Source organism: Heloderma suspectum, chromosome 4 (assembly GCF_057233095.1).
Source record: "Heloderma suspectum isolate Gila_16-S chromosome 4, 16-S_ref, whole genome shotgun sequence".
In the NCBI taxonomy this organism is placed as follows: Eukaryota; Metazoa; Chordata; class Lepidosauria; order Squamata; family Helodermatidae; genus Heloderma; species Heloderma suspectum.
Window position 1 is genome coordinate 264,291,747 of NC_139461.1, and position 18,558 is coordinate 264,310,304.

At 47.6% G+C, this 18,558-nt stretch overlaps 1 protein-coding gene across 1 annotated transcript in view; it reads right to left on the reverse strand.

Annotated features, from left to right (window-relative positions):
* NAV1 (neuron navigator 1) overlaps positions 1 to 18,558 on the reverse strand; it is a 384,551-nt gene that overhangs the window by 250,712 nt on the left and 115,281 nt on the right. The window contains exon 4 of the mRNA XM_084853627.1: positions 1,371 to 2,231. Coding sequence (XP_084709753.1) covers positions 1,371 to 2,231 — 861 coding nt within the window. The remainder of the gene's footprint in view (positions 1 to 1,370; positions 2,232 to 18,558) is intronic.

An 18,558-nucleotide genomic window follows, 5' to 3' on the forward strand; every position in this document is an offset into this window, starting at 1 on the left:
GCAGCCATTCCTGGGCGGATGTCTCTGATAGAGGGATTCCAGGTGGGGAAAGACTAAGAGCAGCAGTGAAGCACTAGCAACTGCTGTTCCTATGCAATCTCCCTAGTAACCAAACAGAGCCTATTCCTCTCTGTCTATTCTAGGAGGCATCAAGACATCCGTCCCTCCCTACAGCCTTCTACCCCTCTTGTCATGTTGCAGGCTTTCATTTCAGCTGCAGCTGGCACAGAGCTATGTTAGCGACCACTCCCCTCTTTCACCAACAGCAACCAGAAGGCAATGATGGCTTACTCTGTGCCCAGCATGTCTGCTATACCTTGTGTGCACACCCCCTTATGGGAAAATACATGCACAGCCTAGCTTACAATCCAGCTGTCTACAGCATCTCATACTCCTTGCTCTCTCCGCTCTGTGGTTGACAGCCCATGTTGCATTCACAATTTTTGTTTCCCTCTCTCTCTCTCTCTCTCACACACACACACCCCTATCACTGTGTACCCATGAACTGCCTACAGGAAAAGCAGAATGCAAGCATGACATCGCTGCAAACACAGAAAAGGATCATTGCCATAGTCCCTCCCTAACAGAATAAATGGGGTGTTATCCATTTTAGCACCAATACTTGCATCCCCCCCCCTGCACTCTCCAGTCACATACAACCAGTCCCCCTGAATTCCTGGTCTAGGTTTGTTCTATTTTTACAGTTCTCCCTTGCTAATTCAACCTGCTCTGCTTCATTAGCTTGAAATAAAGAGGGTCAGGGGTTGTGGGGAGGCAGTTTCTCTGTTCCTTGGCCTGGCTATACGTTTTGAGCAAGAAGGAATCAGAATAGTTTCTCTTCCATCTTGCCTACTTCTGCTACCTGTTTTGTCTTTTCACAGAGAAAAAAAATTTGGCTCACATTTATTTATATGCCAGTTCAGTCAGGTAGGAGATGCTTCTTTTGCCAAGGAAATGAAGAGACTATTTGCTGTACTCAAGGGGCAAACAAAAATATGAATGAATTAAAGTTCCCAGAATGCTGACAGCTATGGAATGACCTGGCTGAATGAAGTGGCATACAGATGATAACCTTCCTCTGGAGTAGAACTCACCCCTTACACTTCCAATCCCCTTGCACAGGGGCAGGACAAGGCAGACCCGAAGCAGCATCAATTTGCAAAGAGAGGAGGGAGCCAGATGGAGGATCTCACCCCAATGCATGCAGGCAGGCAGCCCCAACCCAAGAGCGGAGGTTCACACCTGCCCTCTGGAGGAGCGCTTCCTCCTCCCACTCAAGTCTCCCCAGTAACCTTCACCGAGCAAGGCATCCATCCATCCATCCATCCATCCATCAGGAGCGCGAGAAGCGCAGGGAGAGACCCACTCACCGAGCATCTGGCTGAAGAGCAGCTGCTCCAGATCGCCCAGCACGGTGACCACCAGCTCGGGATCCACCTTCAGGAAAGCTTTCTCCTCCGTAGGCGCCCCCTTCCCAGCCGGCTGGGGGGCCGTTTGCTGCTGCTGCTGCTGCTTCTGCTGAGCCGCCTTGCCTTTGCTGGAGAGGATCTCGTCGTCCGACTTGAGGTCGTCGCCGCTGCCGGCGTCGGGCGCCTTGCTGAGGGGCTTGACCTCGGCGTAGGGCCCGCGCGGGATGCGGCTGGGCTTGCCCAGGTTGGAGGGCAGCGGCGCCAGCGGCGGCGGCGGCTTGTTGGCGGCGGCCGGGGCGAGCTTGGCCTGGAAGAGCGAGTGCTCGGAGCGGGAGAGGTTCTTGGACATGAGCGACGAGGGCGCCTCCTTGCCGCCTTTGAGGCTCCGGCCGCCGAAGCCCTTGGCCGCCTTGGCCATGTCGTCGCTCCACTTGGGCTCGTAGAGCTGCATCTTCTTCTCGCTGTCCGTCAGGAAGGACAGGTTGGTGAGCGACTTCTGCTTGCGCAGGTTCGAGGCCAGCGGCACGCGGCCCTCCACGCTGCCCGCCTTGAAGACCTTCAGCTCGGCCGCCTTGGGCGCCGCCACCCCGGCGGGGCCCTTGGCGTTGGCGCGCTTCTGCATCATGGCCTTGTGGCCCTCGGGGGTCGCCGCTGCCGCCGCCTTCTTGAAACCCCTCAGCTCCTCTGGCCCTTCCTCGCCGTTCAGCTCCACGTCCTGCGGCAGGCTCTTGACGCTGCTGCTGCTGCTGCTGCTGCCGCCGCCGCTGCTGCCAAGCATCTTCTTCCCGCCCGCCGCGAGGAAACCATTTAAGAGCCCAGCCTCTGAAGCACGGAGGGAGAAGAAAGAGTGAGAGAAGAAGAGGAGGAGAAAAACGGGGAGGACGGGGTGGGGGGAGAGGGGGAGGAAAGGAGGGAGGAGGAGGTGGGATAAAACAGAAAAAGAGACACGCTATCAAAGCAGCCGGTGCCACCTTCCCCGCCCCGGCGCGCTCACCGAGGCGCACAGCCCCTCCTATCTCCTCCAGCGCCGCTGAGGAGACTGAGGGGACCAAAGCGAATGCCAAGGCAAACAAAAAAGGGGGGGCTCCCGTCCCCGCCCGACCGCGAGATGCTCTCCGGCTCGGCAGAGAAAGGGAGCGGAGCGGGGGGCGCGAGAGACGCGCGCGAGGCTATTTCTGGCTCTGCGAGGAGGAGGCGGAGGAGGAGGCGGCGTGTGTAATTGTGCGCGAGGGCGAGGGTGTGTGTACATATCTGAAGCTGTGCGCGTGCGCGCGCACTGCCTGGGTGCCTGCGCGCTGGAGAGGGCTGGAGTGAGCGCTGGGAGAACAAGGCGCTTTCGACAGCGGCGGGCAGGCAGGCAGGCAGGCAGGCGCAGCAGGGTCGGAGGGACTTCACCCCTCACCAGGCAGGGAAGCGAGGCTTGGCGCGCAGACGTGACTAACACTCTGGGGCCATTTTTTGGCTCTCGCGCGACCCCACAGAAGTCTCTGCCCTGAGAGGTGCAATGCAAGTAGCCCCAAGGCTGAGCTTTAAGTTGACTTTAAAAAATAAATAAATAAAAGATGCTTAAAAGATGCCCAGATCCAAGACGTCATCCCGTCTGTTCTGGAACCCTTTCTCCCTAAGTCTCAGTCACGTGGGACTAATAAGTAGCGAACACCAGGGAGTCTGCACATGTTCACATATGTCCTTTAGGGTGCAATCCTATGCATGTCTAGACAGCAATCAGTCCTACAACTCCCAGCATGCTGGCTAAACCTGCATAGGATTGCGCCCTTACTTATCTTTTCCAAAGATGAACCCTGGCACTGAAAACAGGAAAGCCCCTGTTGAATCTCGACATGTTCTCTCCAGGATACTCATTGAGCCTTACGGCTAACCAGATTCTTCCCTTACTGCAGTTCCACGGTAATAGTTCCCTAATATAAAGGACACCTGCCATAGCCCAGTCTGCTTTTGCTCTAATAGCAGCATGTATAGGTGGTTGCAATCATGTGCTTGGAAACTGCAGCCTATCAGTTTCCTAGCATGTACCCACGTAACAATATATGCACATATTACATCATGTGTTAACGAACTTACAAATGGAAATTTTCCCCTTTCTTATCATGAAGGAGCTTCCACATAGGAATTCAGTCAAATATGAAGTACCCCTTACTGTCTCGTGTCAAGTATGAAAAGGTTCAACTGCCACTCAGAAAGAGCCAGTCTTCCAGAAAAGGAATGAAGGAATCTGAGCTCCCTGCACCTTGCACTGGCAGAAGAACAGTCTCTCCCCCCCCCCCCCCGAAGAATGGTTTTCTGCTTTCTCATGTAGGACTGACAGTGGCAGTAGGTTGCTGTATCTGTGCAGTGATCTACACCAAAGCCATTTCTGCAAGAGGCTGATCTTAAAAATTATTCTTGCTACTGAATCTATGTATAACAAAGCTAAATTACGTGCTACTGAAATTATGTGGACAGAGCTTCCCACGCACACTTGACTCCTCATTCCAATGCAGAACACAAACAACAGCATGCATGGGGAGGGCGGTGGGGGCACACTACAAGTAGTTTTGAATGTCACTCTCCCAGATGGGCTGTGCAAGCTGCACTGACCCAGCAGTGCCTCCATCTCCAGTCAGTTGTGTGGAAGGGACTGGCATAGCCTGTGCAAGGTAGTTTGCAGGGGTTTCATATGCTGAATCAACTTGTTTGTTTTCGGACTAGCATTTGTATCCTGCCATTCCACTGCCTTGGCAGCTCACATTAATTTAGAAACTATTCATAATGTAAGTCAATTCAAAAAGCAAATAAAGAGGAAATTTTAAAAAAAAATCAAGAGGGAAGAGCAGAAAGTCAGTCAAAGGCCTGCAAACCAAACCATAGTCTATTGGGTGACAAGAGCCCAATTCATAGGGGCCCAGATAGATCTTCCAGAACAAAGAGTTCCATATCCTGGGTGCCACAACGGAGAAGGCCCTTCCCTATGCTTTTTCCAGCCATACTTCTGACAGAGGCAGAATGTGCAGAAAGGACTCCTCAGTTGAGCTCAGTGGACAGGCAGGCTCATATGGAAGGAGAAGATCCCAAGCGTTTAGGGTTTTAAACATGACCTTTGTTTAAACACTTTGTACTGTGCCTGGAAATGGGCCACTAGCCAGTGAAAATGGTATAAAGAAGAGTCACAAGCTCCCCAAATTAGGAGTTTTTAGAGTCCCAAGGAAATGACCTTCTGGACATACCCTTGCAATCTTCCAATTACAATGAGAACCAATGAGAACAACAAGAGCCGGTATAGCGTAGTGGCTAGAGTGTTGGACTGGGAGTCGGGAGATCCGGGTTCTAGTCCCCACTTGGCCATGGAAGCTCACTAAGTGACTTTAGGCCAGTCACAGACTCTCAGCCCAACTTACCTCACAGGGTTGCTGTTGTGAGGATAAAATGGAGATGAGGAGGATTATGTACACTGCCTTGAGTTCCTTAAAGAGGAAAAAAGGCGGGATATAAATTGAATAGATAAATAAATAAACCAGTGTTGCTCAGTGGCAAAGAGATTGCACTGTGAAGTCTGCAGTTCAAATCTTGTTTCTCCCAAAGATTCACTACTTGGCCTTAGGCAAGGTACTTCATCTCCAATAGGGAGAATAATACTGGGGTACCGTACAGGTTGGTTGATGAAGTGGCACTACATTTGCACATAACGCCAGTTCATCAGTTGTTTAAATTGTGCATTGTTGGGGTCATGTAGAAGCGTGTGGGTGAGCGAGCACGCTGCCTCCAGCGTGCTCACCGCTCCCAGATGCATCCAGTTTCTGAAACAACACAGGAAAACCCTGTCCCTGCAGTGTTTGACGTGATGTCTGAACCCAGAACTCTGGGTCATTGAGGGACAAACAACCCAGAGTTTGAACCCATGGTTTACTGTTGGGTTAAAACTCTGAGTTGTCTGTCTCTCAAAACCCAGAGTTCCGGGTTTGGATGTCGCATCAAACAACCCAGTTCCTCAGCTGTTTCAGAAACCGGATGCAAAGTGGAAGCGGTGAGTGGGTGGAAGGCAGAATGCTTGTTCGCACGCATGCGGCCCTGACAATTCATGGGTTAAACAACCCATGAATTGCTATTACTTGTGAACCAGGTCAATGTGTGTTAAGTACATTGACCACTCCTTTATCAAATATATGAGAAGTATTGTTAGTAGTTGATTTTACATGCTTTAGAAATATGATGATGATGATGATCTTTCAGGCCAGAAAGCGTGTCACCTCTGTCTTCTATAGGACCTAGCAACACTATTTGCGCTAACGTGGTGCTCGAAAGATACTTACTTGGAAATACATCCCACTGCTTTCAGTGGAGAATCTTTCAAAATCAACATGCATAGGAGTGCAACTTCAGTGTAAATAGCAATTATAATAGTACTGAGCTGCGAGCAGAAAAATCCCTCGAGTGGCAGGATTAAAACAGTGCATAATATGGTGGGCCAGTTTCCAAAAGGATTTCTGTAAGTCGAACGATAACTGGCTCGTAACTGGTCGAAAAAGAAAAAGTGCTAGTAGACAGATTCATCCATTCTGAGAAAGGAACTGGAATTTAAGCAAAATAGGGTCAACCTGATGATGTCAAACCAGGCAAGACTCAGCTTGTCTATTCATGGGAGGGTAGTGGTGGTTCCCACGGACATCTATAAAGCAAACTGCTGGGAGAGGAAGTGCCCACTCAGTCCTGAGTCACTGCAGCACTGCTGGTCAGCTGAAACCAGCCCTCAAATCCCCAAACAACTTAGATAAAGTAGGGCAGGTCTGTTATCTCTGCATGGACAGACAGTGACTTAGAGCCTTTCATGTCTCATCCATGTTACTCATCCTATGTGGGCTCTTGCTGGGGTTTCGCTTGATCTGCAGCTGTTCAGAATACTTTGCCTTCCGGGCATTACAAGGAAGGGATGCCTTATCAGAGGCTGGGCAGGAACCAAAAGAATCTGAAGAAGCACTTTATACAAACAGATTGATATTGGTAGAGAGCTGCAGCACAAAATTCCTTTTCCTTGCATGGGATCAGATTCATCCCAACTGAGCTTCCACTCTAGCCCCCACAAGTCCCTGTCACCACTAATTCATTCCCAACTCACCAACAGCTGGCTTAATCTAGCCTTTATCCTTATCTGATGAGCTTCCACACCAGCCCAGTTTGTTAGCTGGTCTGCTGCTTATGAAAAGAGGAGGCAAAATCATTGCAAATGGGCCAAGATATGCATTTAGTCCTCAGGGAACTAATTTGAGCTAGTTTGAGAGGTAATCTGGCTACAGCCATTTCAAAGACAGGTGACCAGGGAACAGAAGAGGACCTGATGTGTCTGATAAGAGGGAAGTGATTATGAATTTAAGGGATAAAAGTAGGAACGTTGGGTAAGCTTGAGGTCATTCGCATATTTGGCATTTCATGATACATAGTTGATGTTTTATGGTGAACCACCAAATATACTGACATAGGAAGGTGTCAACAGTGGCCACAAGACTGGAAAAGGTCAGTTTATATTCCAATTCCAAAGAAGGGCAATGCCAAAGAGTGTTCAAACTACCATACAATTGTGCTCATTTCACATGCCAGCAAGGTGATGCTCAAAATCCTACAAGCTAGGCTTCAGCAGTATGTGAACCGAGAACTACCGGAAGTACAAGCGGGATTTCAAAGAGGCAGAGGAACTAGAGATCAAATCGCCACAATTCGCTGGATCGTGGAGAAAGCAAGAGAATTCCAGAAAAACGTCTATTTCTGCTTCATTGACTACGCTAAAGCCTTTGATTGTGTGGATCACAACAAACTGTGGCAAATTCTGAAAGAGATGGGAGTACCAAACCACCTTACCTGTCTCCTGAAAAACCTGTACGAGGGTCAAGAAGCAACAGTAAGAACCGGACATGGAACAACCGATTGGTTCAAAATTGGGAAAGGAGTACGGCAAGGCCGTATATTGTCGCCCTGCTTATTTAACTTATATGCAGAGTACATCATGAGAAACGCCGGGTTGGATGAATCACAGCTCGGAATTAAGATTGCCGGGAGAATTATCAACAACCCCAGATATGCAGATGATACCACCCTAGGTATTAGCGAAGAAGATCTAAAGAGCCTCTTGTTGAGGGTGAAAGTGGAGAGTGCAAAAGCTGGTTTGAAATTCAACATTAAAAAAAACTAAGATCATGGCATCTGTCCCCATCACTTCCTGGCATATAGAAGGGGAAGAAATGGAAGCAGTGACAGATTTTATTTTCTTGGGCTCCAAGAGCACCACAGATGGTGACTGTAGCCATGACATTAAAAGACGCTTGCTCCTTGGGAGGAAAGCTATGGCAAACCTAGACAGCATAGTAAGAAGCAGAGACATCACCTTGCCGACAAAGGTTCGTATAATCAAAGCTATGGTTTTCCCAGTAGTAACGTATGGCTGTGAGAGCTGGACTATAAGGAAGGCTGAGCGCCGAAGAATTGATGCTTTCGAACTGTGGTGCTGGAGAAGACTGTTATGAGTCCCCTGGACTGCAAGGAGGTCAAATCAGTCAATCCTAATGGAAATCACCCCTGACTGCTCATTGGAAGGACAGATACTGAAGCTGAAGCTCAAATATTTTGGCCACCAAAATATCTTTTGGCTAAGAGAAAAGTCACTGGAAAAGACGCTGATGCTGGGAAAGATTGAAGGCAAAAGAAGAAGGGGATGGCAGAGGATGAGAGGGCTAGATAGCATCACTGATGCAATGAATATGAACTTGAGCACACTCCAGGAGAGAGCGCAGGACAGGAAGGCCTGGCGTGCTATGGTCCATGGGGTCACGAAGAGTCGGACACGACTTAACGACTGAACAACAACAAGGAAGGTGGGATGAAAATATTTAAGAAAGAAAGAAAGAAAGAAAAAGGGAGGGAGGGAGGGAGGGATGGAGGGAGGGAGGGAGAATATAGATACTTTGGTATTCAGCTTATTGTGAATGAGAGACCAGGCCTCCCCCCATGGGTAGGCTACACTCCTTAGAGTAGGACAGGAGGAGATGACTTAGTACCCTCCAAATGTTTTGGACTATAACTCCCATAAACCCCAGCCAGCATAGCCAATAGTCAGGGATTATGGGAGTTGTAGTCCAAAACACCTGGAGGGCACTAGGTTGCCTCTCCCTGGATTAGGACTACAAATGAAGGCTAGACATTGAATTTCTGTTCTGTTCTATGTGTGCTCCTTTGTTCAATATTGCTTTTATTATGGCCATAATAAACGTGTACTTTAGGTTTTTGACACCAGGTGTGTAGTGAGGTTAATTAGTTGGTTTAGAGGTACCGAGGCAGCAATCCTTTTTCTATGTCTTCTTATGGATCTCTGGACAGGCACTGTGCCCAACCAACAGGAGATGTCAGGCAGCTAACCATGACTGGGGTCAAGGTCCTGATAGCCAGGCTAGATGAATGGGAATTTCCTTGTGGCAGTTTTGGGAGGCAGTAGAATCCACATGAACCAGGGGTAACAGAAGGGTTCATAAACAACCATGAGTCTTGTGGCACCTTAAAGGCTAACAGATTGATTATGGCAGCTTTCCCCAATTGGTGCATTGTGATGTGTTTGGCTACAACTCCCATCATCCCTAACACACATGGCCATTGATTGTGCTGGCTGGGGACTGTAGGCCAACACATCTGATGGGCACTGCATCAGGGAAGGCTGTCTTATGGCTGAAGCTGTTGTGAACCAAAAAGATTCAATAGACTTAGTTATCCTCCATGATACTTCAGCCCATGGTCCATAGGTGTTCACTGCCTAGATACTCTATCAACTAAATACAAGTGATAGAAACAAGAGTCCTGCCCACAAAAGCTCTAGATGTGACCCAGGAGGCATGTGAACAAGATCTCCTGTGGATATATACATATTTACCCCCAAGTTAAGCAGCACCTAGGGGTGGAACTGGATCAGGGTCACAGTGCTGTGGACTTGGGGGTGGGAATAAGTCTTTTCCTCTGCACTAGTTCCCTGATTTAAATTACACCCCCAACACATAAGCTATTGGGGGAATTTAAATCACAGAGTGATGAAAACGGTGAAACACCTCCCGCCTGTCACTGTTAACTTCTGAAAACCACAGGAGATCCTGTTCACAGATCTCCTACATCATTTCTATTTGTCTTTCAGGTGCTACAGAATTTGGTGTCCTTTCGCTGTGACAAATGCAGCTAATGTTCTCACATTTGTTTCCACGTCCTCAGGATCACAGACGAATGGCTCTATCCTATGTGTGCCAAGACACTGACACAGAAGCACATGTGATCATGCATAAAGGAAGATTCTGTCCCCTTATGCTGGTGCAAACCCCAGTCCTAATACTGGTGCATCCACATCCCCTGTTCCACAGACAGAGCCATGGAGTGGGACTGGGAGGCCTGCTTGAATCAAAGCCAGATACCTGTGGCTCCTGTCTAGGCTTACACACAGGAGCTCAGCTCAATAGTAATGATTCCACCCCACTCCCGCAGCTTCCTTCTCATACACAGCTGGACTCAGCTGTTGCTTCTGCATGCCTTCACTGTGAGGCTTTTGTCTACAGCTACCATATCTAGGGCCGCGGTGGCTTAGTGGTTAAGACGCTGAACTACAGACCGGAAGGTCGGCAGGACAGCAGTTCGAGACCCGAGTGCCGCGTGATGGAGTGAGCTCCCGTCTTCAGTCCCAGCTCCTGCCAACCTAGCAGTTCGAAAGCAAGAAATTGCAAGTAGATAAGTAGGTACCGCCTCGGCGGGAAAGGTAACAGCGTTCCATGCCCCTCGGTGTTCAGTCATGCCGGCCACATGACCACGGAAGCGTCTTCGGACAGCGCTGGCTCTTCGGCTTAGAAACGGGGATGAGCACCGCACCCTAGAGTCGGACACGACTGGTTGGGGACACCTTTACCTTTACCTTTTTACCATATCTAGGCTGCAATCTTCTGCACAGTTACCTGAAAGCAAATCCCACTGAATTCAGGGATTTACTCCTGAATGCAAAGGCATAGGCTGGGGTTGCCTGTTGCTTTCTATTTTTATTGGCATTTTTGCAGGCCTGACCCAACAACTCTTCTAGGTCTTGTGATCAGAGTGTCCACCAGGGCCAGCTCTACTATTAGGCAGAGTGAGGCGATTGCTTCAGGTAGCAGATGCACCAGCTGTTCCTCCAGAGCCCCCTGGCTATTCCTCTCAGTTGGAGGGCAGAGTTGTGTGCATGCTACACAGCTGGTCCTGCACCCCTGAACAAGCCTGCCGCCCACAGGTGTGCTGAAGTATGCTGTCCCACACAGGAAGCATTGAAGGAAGGTTCAACTGCCCGTCCAGTCAGCTCCTGTATATGGAATGGAATAGGCAACATCTTGTATTTCACCTCAGGCAGCAAAATGTCTTGGCCAGTCCTGGTGCCCACACACTGCCCACTGATTAAGGACAAATGGAGCACCTGCTGTACACTGAGCAACAGGGACAGATAACTACATGTGTGGTTGTGGTAAGATGCTTGCATTTGAAAGGCTGAGAAATAGCCATCTTTCTATTTCTGCCTGGGTGGAGAATGGGGGATGAAAATGGCTGTGATATGTATATTCAATCATGGGATATTTCTGCGATTTGGCATTTCATTTCAAGAGCCCTTCAGAGTCATGTCATGCAGAGAGCAGATCAGGTGGTTTCCCACTTGGCAAATTGGTGTGGAATGCCCTGTCTGCCCTACAGATTAGAAGGTTTTCGGTTTCCTTTTTGAAGCAAAACCAGTCAATCCAATGTGGAGTAAAGCCCCAGGGGCAAAACTACTTGTGCTCCTGAAGGAAGAATAAAGCTCAAGGGGACAACATGAAAATGAATGTTCATTTCTATAACCCCCAAAGTGTGCTCAATCCCCATCCCAGCTCCTCTGAAAGTAGCAGGTTTCATGCAAGCCACAATGCAAGGAACAGTTTACTTTCCTGTCTTCAAAGGTTCACAGCAGAGAGTGAGGCTTTGGCTCCAAAGAAATCCCCCACCCATGATCTATAGTAGCAAAGGAGAGAGCCCTTTACCTAGCAGCCAGAAGTATTTTATGCCAGCAAATCTATATTATGCACTCAAGTAATACATGATGCAAAGCAAAACATTTCATAATGAATTTGCATGATTAATAATTACTGCAATATATGTCTTTTTGCAGAAGCTGCAATTGCCTTGGCAAGCACTGAGATTTCAGAAGGTAGAGAGAAAGGAGGGCCATAATTCATTAGCTAGTAGGAAGTGAGTGGCATGCAGGTCAGAAGAACTACACATTTGAACAACTTCCAGAGTGGTAACCCTGTTAGTCTATTGCAGCAAAAACAACAATCTTTTGGCACCTAACAGGTGTACTACAGCAGGCATCTCCAATCTTTTTGGAGTGGTGGGCATTTCTGGAATTTTGAGAGAGTGTCTTGAGTGTCAAGAGTGTCTTGCTCTCATAAAATGGCTGCTGGGGGCAGGAGGAGTTCCTGAGACAGAGGTGGGATCTGAGCTCCAAAACAGAAAACCATTCTTTTGAACCCAAAGAAAGATGGAGCTCGAGGGCAGCCCTTTACTTTGCAGTATGTTGGCCTCTCAGTTAAAACAAGTATTTTTTTAATTAAACAGATCTTAAGAAATTTTAAAAAATCAGGAGGGGAGGGAGCCTGTTTGGTGCTGGGAGAGATGTCCAAAGGCACCAAGTTGAAGACTCCAGTATTATGGCATAAGGTTTTGTGGACCAGACCTATGTGTGTATGCATATACGTGCCAACTGAGGATAACATTACACATTATAGGACCTGAATAGGAATGGGACATATTGGATTCCTCTGCTCCTTCTGTAACATGCAGTATATCTTACCTTGTGCTGTGACATCATTATCCCACCTCCACTGGCAGCATCCAACGATGTGAGGTAGGAGGCAGGGAAACATTGTGCAATGACATCAGCATGGCATGATGCATGAAAATGGTACTGCACATGGAGAAGTACAAAGAGAAATGCAATGCTAGGCTGCGGGTTTTGGCAGCAGGCCTGTGTCTGCCCCTGCTTCAATGAGCTTCTGAAACAAGATAGACTTTGTCACCCTCTTAAAGTTGTGCAAGCAGGCAAAAAGTTGCATTTGTGCCCTCTAGAATGTAAAAGGCAGAGCTCTGAATGGTCAGGGTTTAGAGATGTGGGTTTTACATAGCTTGCCATTTCTCATGGAAAAGGACCTACACATTATCTGGGAAAATGGCATCTTGCAATGTTTCTAATCATGAATGTTGCTACTGTGGTATTCTGTGTGCATCCCCTTATAATAAAAGGAAAATTAACGGAAAACCTTTCAGAACATAACATCTCAGACATCCCATCTGATGAGAGAGGAGCATTTATGTGGACTCTGCTCTGCTCCAGTTCTGGTGGAGGAAGAAGAAGAGGGCAGGGAAGTGATTGGCCAGCAGCCAGGTAAGAGTGGCAGAGGTGAAAAGGCACTTCAGCAACCAGGATGATGGCTGTCCCCCTCAGTTTTTAACAAGCCATTGGCAACTGGCTTGTTAAACCACACTGAAGAGCCATCATAGAATCATAGAAAAGTAGGGTTGAAAGGAGCCTATAAGACCACTGAGTCCACCCCCCTGCTCAATGCAGGAATCCAAGACAAAGCATCCCTGACAGATGGCTGTCCAGCTTCATCTTGAATGCCTCCAGTGTGGGACAGCCCACTACCTCCCTCGGTAATTAGTTCCACTGTCGTACTGCTCTAACGGTCAGGACATTTTTCCTGATGTTCAGCTGGAATCTGGCTTCCTGTAACTTGAGCCCATGATTCCATATCCTGCACTCTGGGATGACTGAGAAGAGATCCTGGCCTTCCTGTCTGGGACAACCTTTCAAGTACTTGAAGAGCGCTATCATATCTCCCCTCAGTCTTCTCTTCTCAAGGCTAAACATGCCCAGTTCTTTCAATCTCTCCTCATAGGGCTTTGTTTCCAGTCCCCTCATCATCTTTGTTGCCCTCCTCTGAACCCTCTCCAGTTTGTCTGCATCCTTCTTAAAGTGTGGTGGCCAGAACTGGACACAGTACTCCAGATGAGGCCTAACCAGTTCTGAGTAGAGGGGAACTAGTACTTCCCAGGATTTGGAAGCTATACTATTAATGCAGCCCAAAAGAGCATTTGCCTTTTTTGCAGCCACATCACATTGTTGGCTCATATTCAGTTTGTGTTCTACAATAATTCCAAGATCCTTCTCGCTTGTAGCATTGTTGAGCCAAGTATCCCCCATCTTGTAACTGTGCATTTAGTTTCTTTTTCCTAGGTGCAGAACTTGGCATTTATCCCTATTAAATTTCATTCTGTTGTTTTCTGCTCAGCGCTCCAGCCTATCAAGATCACTTTGAATTTTGTTTCTGTTTTCCAGGGTATTAGCTATCCCACCCAATTTTGTGTCATCTGCAAATCTGATAACCATTCCCTTCACCTCCTCATCCAAGTCATTAATAAAAATGTTGAAGACCACTGGGCCCAGGACTGAGCCTTGCAGTACCCTGCTCATTACCTCTCCCCAGTATGAGAAGTTCCCATTGATAAGCACTCTTTGAGTCCGATTCTATAGCCAACTGTGGATCCACCCGATTGTTGTTTCATCTAGCCCACTTTGAGCTAGTTTGCTCATCAGGATATCATGGGGCACTTTGTCGAAAGCTTTGCTGAAGTCGAGATATATTATGTCCACAGCATTCCCACAGTCCATAAGGGAGGTTACCTGATCCAAAAATGAGATCAGATTCGTCTGGCAGGATTTGTTCTTGACAAATCCCTGTTGGCTTTGAGTAATCACTGCATTGTTTTCAAGGTGCTTACAGATGGATCACTTTATAATCTGCTCCAGAATTTTCCCAGGGATTGATGTCAGACTGACTGGTCTGTAGTTCCCAGGTTCCTTCTTTTTCCCCTTTTTGAAGACAGGGACAACATTAGCCCTCCTCCAGTCATCTGGCACTTCCCCCATCCTCCATGATTCCTCAAAGAGAATAGACAGCGGTTCTGAGAGTTCTTCTGCCAGTTCCTTTATTACTCTAGGATGCAGTTTGTCTGGCCCTGGAGATTTGAACTCATTCAAAATAATTAGGTGCTCCTTGACCATATGCCTATCAATCTCAAGCTCCAATCCTGCCCCTTCAGCCTGTACTTCGCGTTTGCCAGGGGGGTCATAGACCCTCTTTTGGGAGAAGACTAAGCCAAAGTAGGAATTGAGCACTTCTGCCTTTTCTTTGTCATCTATTATCATTTTGCCATCCTTATTTAATAGCTGAACCACCATTTCTTTCCTCTCCCTTTTACTATGCACATAGCTGAAGAAAACCTTTTTGTTGCTTCTAGCATCCCTCACTAACCTCAGCTCGTTGTCAGCTTTAGCCTTCCTGACGCCATCCCTGCAATTCTGTGCTACCTGCCTGTACTCTTCCTTTGTAGCTTGGCCTTCCTTCCACTTCCTATATGTGTCCATTTTTGTTTTCAGGTCATCTCTAAGCTTTTTGTGAAGCCACATTGGCTTCTTCTGTTGTCTTCCGCCTTTTTTTCTTGTTAGAATTGTTTGTAATTTTGCCTTTAGAATTTCCATTTTTAAAAACTCCCACCCATCTTGGACTCCTTTTCTCATTAGAGTCACTTGCCATGGGTCCTTACTGATCATTGTTCTGAGTTTATTAAAATTGGCTTTCCTAAAATCCAGGGTACGCGTTTGGCTACACTAGGCTTTTACTTCCTTTAGAACCAAGAACTCAAGTATAACATGATCACTTTGCCCCAGAGTTCCCGTAACTGCTACTTTATCCACTTAGTCTCTTCTGTTGGTTAGGATCAAGTCAAGAGTAACTGATCCACTCATTCCTTCCTCCACTTTCTGTAGGAAGAAGTTATCAGCAACGCAAGTCAGGAATTTCCTGGAGGGGGCATGTTTTGCAGAATTTGTCTCCCAAAAAATATTGGGGAAATTGAAGTCCCCCATTACTACTACATCATGCTTCCTTGAAACATTGGCAATTTGCTTTTCAAAAGTTTTGTCCTCGTCTTCTCCTTGATTGGGTGGCCGGTAGTAGACTCCAACCACCATGTTCCTTTTATTCTTTGCTCCATTTGTTTTAACCCAGATGATCTCAATGGAGCTGCCAAGCTCATCCTCCTGTATTTCTGTGCAGAGATATGTATTTGTAATATATAGTGCAACCCCACCTCCCTTTCTGTTCCTCCTGTTCTTTTTGAACACAGTTATATCCTCCAATTGCTGTATTCCAACCATGGGAGTCATCCCACCAAGTTTCAGTTACACCTGTCAAGTTATAATTTCCCTCCTGTATTAAGAGTTCAAGTTCATTCTGCTTGTTTCCCATACTCTGGGCATTAGTACATAGACATCGAAGACCATGTGCTTTATAGCCTGGCTTTCTTCCTACATGTTTCTGAAGACTGTTATTGGGCTCTATTAGAGCTATTCTCTCCATTGTGGTGCATGAGCCTTCATCCATTGTTACCCCCAACTTTACATCTCCCTCCCCCATAGGATTAAGCTTAAAGCCCTCCTGAAGAAATTCTTCATGCTGTGGCCAAACACATTCTTCCCAGCCCTTGTGAGGTGCAACCCATCCCTTGCCAACAGTCCATCTTCCAAGAAGTATAGCCTGTGGTCCCAGAATCCAAATCACTTGCATCAGCACCACCTTCGTAGCCAGTCATTCACTTGGAGTATTGTTCTTTCCCTTTCTATCCCCTCTTGTAACTACTTGAGGGATGGATGAGAAAACTATCTGGGCCCCAAAGTTCTTGAGTTTCCTTCCCAAAGCTTCAAAGTCTGACGTGATTTCTTCATAGCTCCGCTTGGCAGTATCATTTGTTCCCATATGGATGAGAAGAAAGGGATACATGACAGTGGGCTTTATGAGTGTAGGAAACCCTTCAGTCATGTCTCTAATCTGTCCTTCTCGGAGACAACATACCTGGTGAGTCCATGGGTCTTCACGACATACTTGGGTTTCAATCCAGTGCAGCAAGGAGTCTCCCACAACTACTACTCTTCCCTTCTTGTTGTTTTGGCCTTGGTTTCATTGCCTCTGCTTGACTGACCTTCAGCCTCTTGCTTGCTCTCCTGTGGGGTCACCTGTAATTCTTCCTCTGCAGGCTGTCCCCCAGTCTCATTCTCATGTACCTGGAAATGGTTCCATAGTTCCACTGCTTCCACTGGTGCAAAGTGGCTTCTAGTTCTTCTGCTCCTGTCACCCTTTTCCAAGGAATATTCTCTACTTAATTTTCCTTGCTTCAGCATTTTCCTCTTCTGCCTCAGCTTACTAGTGCTCTTCAAGCTTCTGTTCTTCACTTTGCTGCTGTAGTTCCACCATTCTGTCTAAGAACTCTTCATCTTCTCTTATTCCTTGGAGGGTCAACACTTGCCGCTCTAGTCCTCTTACTTTTTCTTCCAACAGTGTAATCAACTTGCACTTGTTGCACATGTAGGCCATGTTGATCTCAGGCAAGAAAACAAACATTGGACAGACCTTGCAGGTCACCACCACTGGAGAGCCTTTTCCTTCCATAGTCTCTATTCCCTTTATGTTTCTAGCTTTCTGATTGTACTGGAATAGCCTGTGCTTTGTCCTCTATTCACTGGAAGTTCACAACAAAGTCCCTCTCGTATGGAAGTGTGTGTTACAAGAAAAATGATTTTTTAAAAAAATTATTAGGGATCTCCCCCTTGCTTATTTAGCCCTCAGACGAGCTGGAGCAGCTTCCTCTGCTCTGCTCAGCTAGGAAACAGGAAACAGGCTGAAACTCCCACCCACACAGCTGCTGAGAGTAATCCAGTCACATCCCTTCTGCTCAACTGGAGCTCTTAGGAGCATATGGTGAGCACACAGCAACTCAGAATGGAAAGTCCCTGGGCTTACTCCACATGGTGGCCCCCTTTCTTTGGAGCTCCCTGTCCCTGGAGGTCAGGCAGGCACCAACATAGTATTGCTTCCAGCTCCTCCTGACTAGCTGAACAAAGGCTAACACTACTTTACTGGTTAACAACTAGCTTCATTACAACTGCAAATTCTAGGAAACTCTCAGACTGCAATGAACTAGCTAATCCACACATCTATGAATATCAAAAGAGGAGGAGATGAAGTAGAAGTTGGGAAAGTTGCCAGCAGTCTGGGAAAGAACTTCACAGCCAGAATAGCTTCACAGGGATGCCCCTCCCTTAGGGTGGTTCCCTCCTACGTTGACTTCCAGGAGTGGCCAACCTGGTGGAGTGTCTGAGCCCTGCCCCTCACTTTTCCCGCTTTGCTCTGTGATGGACTCTTGTGTCCTTCAAGTCATGCCCTTGCCCCCCCTTCCACTTGCGTTCTCATGGTGGAGGAATGGGGGAGCCATTCAGCCTGTGCCATCTGTGTGTCAAGGTCCTGGGAAGAAAGTGTCACCATATCTGGGCTCACTGGGGAGCTTGCCTCCCTCTGTTCTGGCTGTTCCCATTCTAATTCTGAATCTGAGCTGCCAGACTTCTCCACACACTGATTCATTCCTGACAGAGGGCATAGCCATCTGGGGGACCCTGGAGGGCCAGATTAACACCTCAGACAGGCCAGATTTGGCCAACAGGCCAGAGGTTCAACATCTCTAGTCTAAGAAGTTGCATTATTTGGGTTTGGGTTTTTATTCAGCCAGTTTCTAATTTCCAAAGAATGTGCTCTTCACATGCAGAAATGGAGAAACTGTCATAGCCAATGGAAGGTCCAGAGACAACATGTCCAATAACTGCAATAGGCTTGCCTGTGGCATGGTGGAGTTTTTTCACAGGCTGCTAAGTGATGGCGCTCCAGGGATAAGGAGTTGAAGCTGGTTCCTGACTTTAGCCTCCTGCCTTGGGGAGTCTGCGGTGGCACCCTAAGCACATTTATTTGGGAGTGAGCTCCACTGAACTCAGTGGGACATTTCTAAGTAAACATGTTGCTCATCTGTGACACAATCAGCAATATAGCCATAGCAATGCCTAGATTAAAGCCAGCAAGCAGAGATAAGCAGGCACCCACCACCACCAGAAGCTAATAGCCTGAACCACACTTCTCTGCCCCATCCCCAGTCATGCCCTAGGGATTGGAGCCTGGCTGAATGCATTCCCCTCTATGGTATT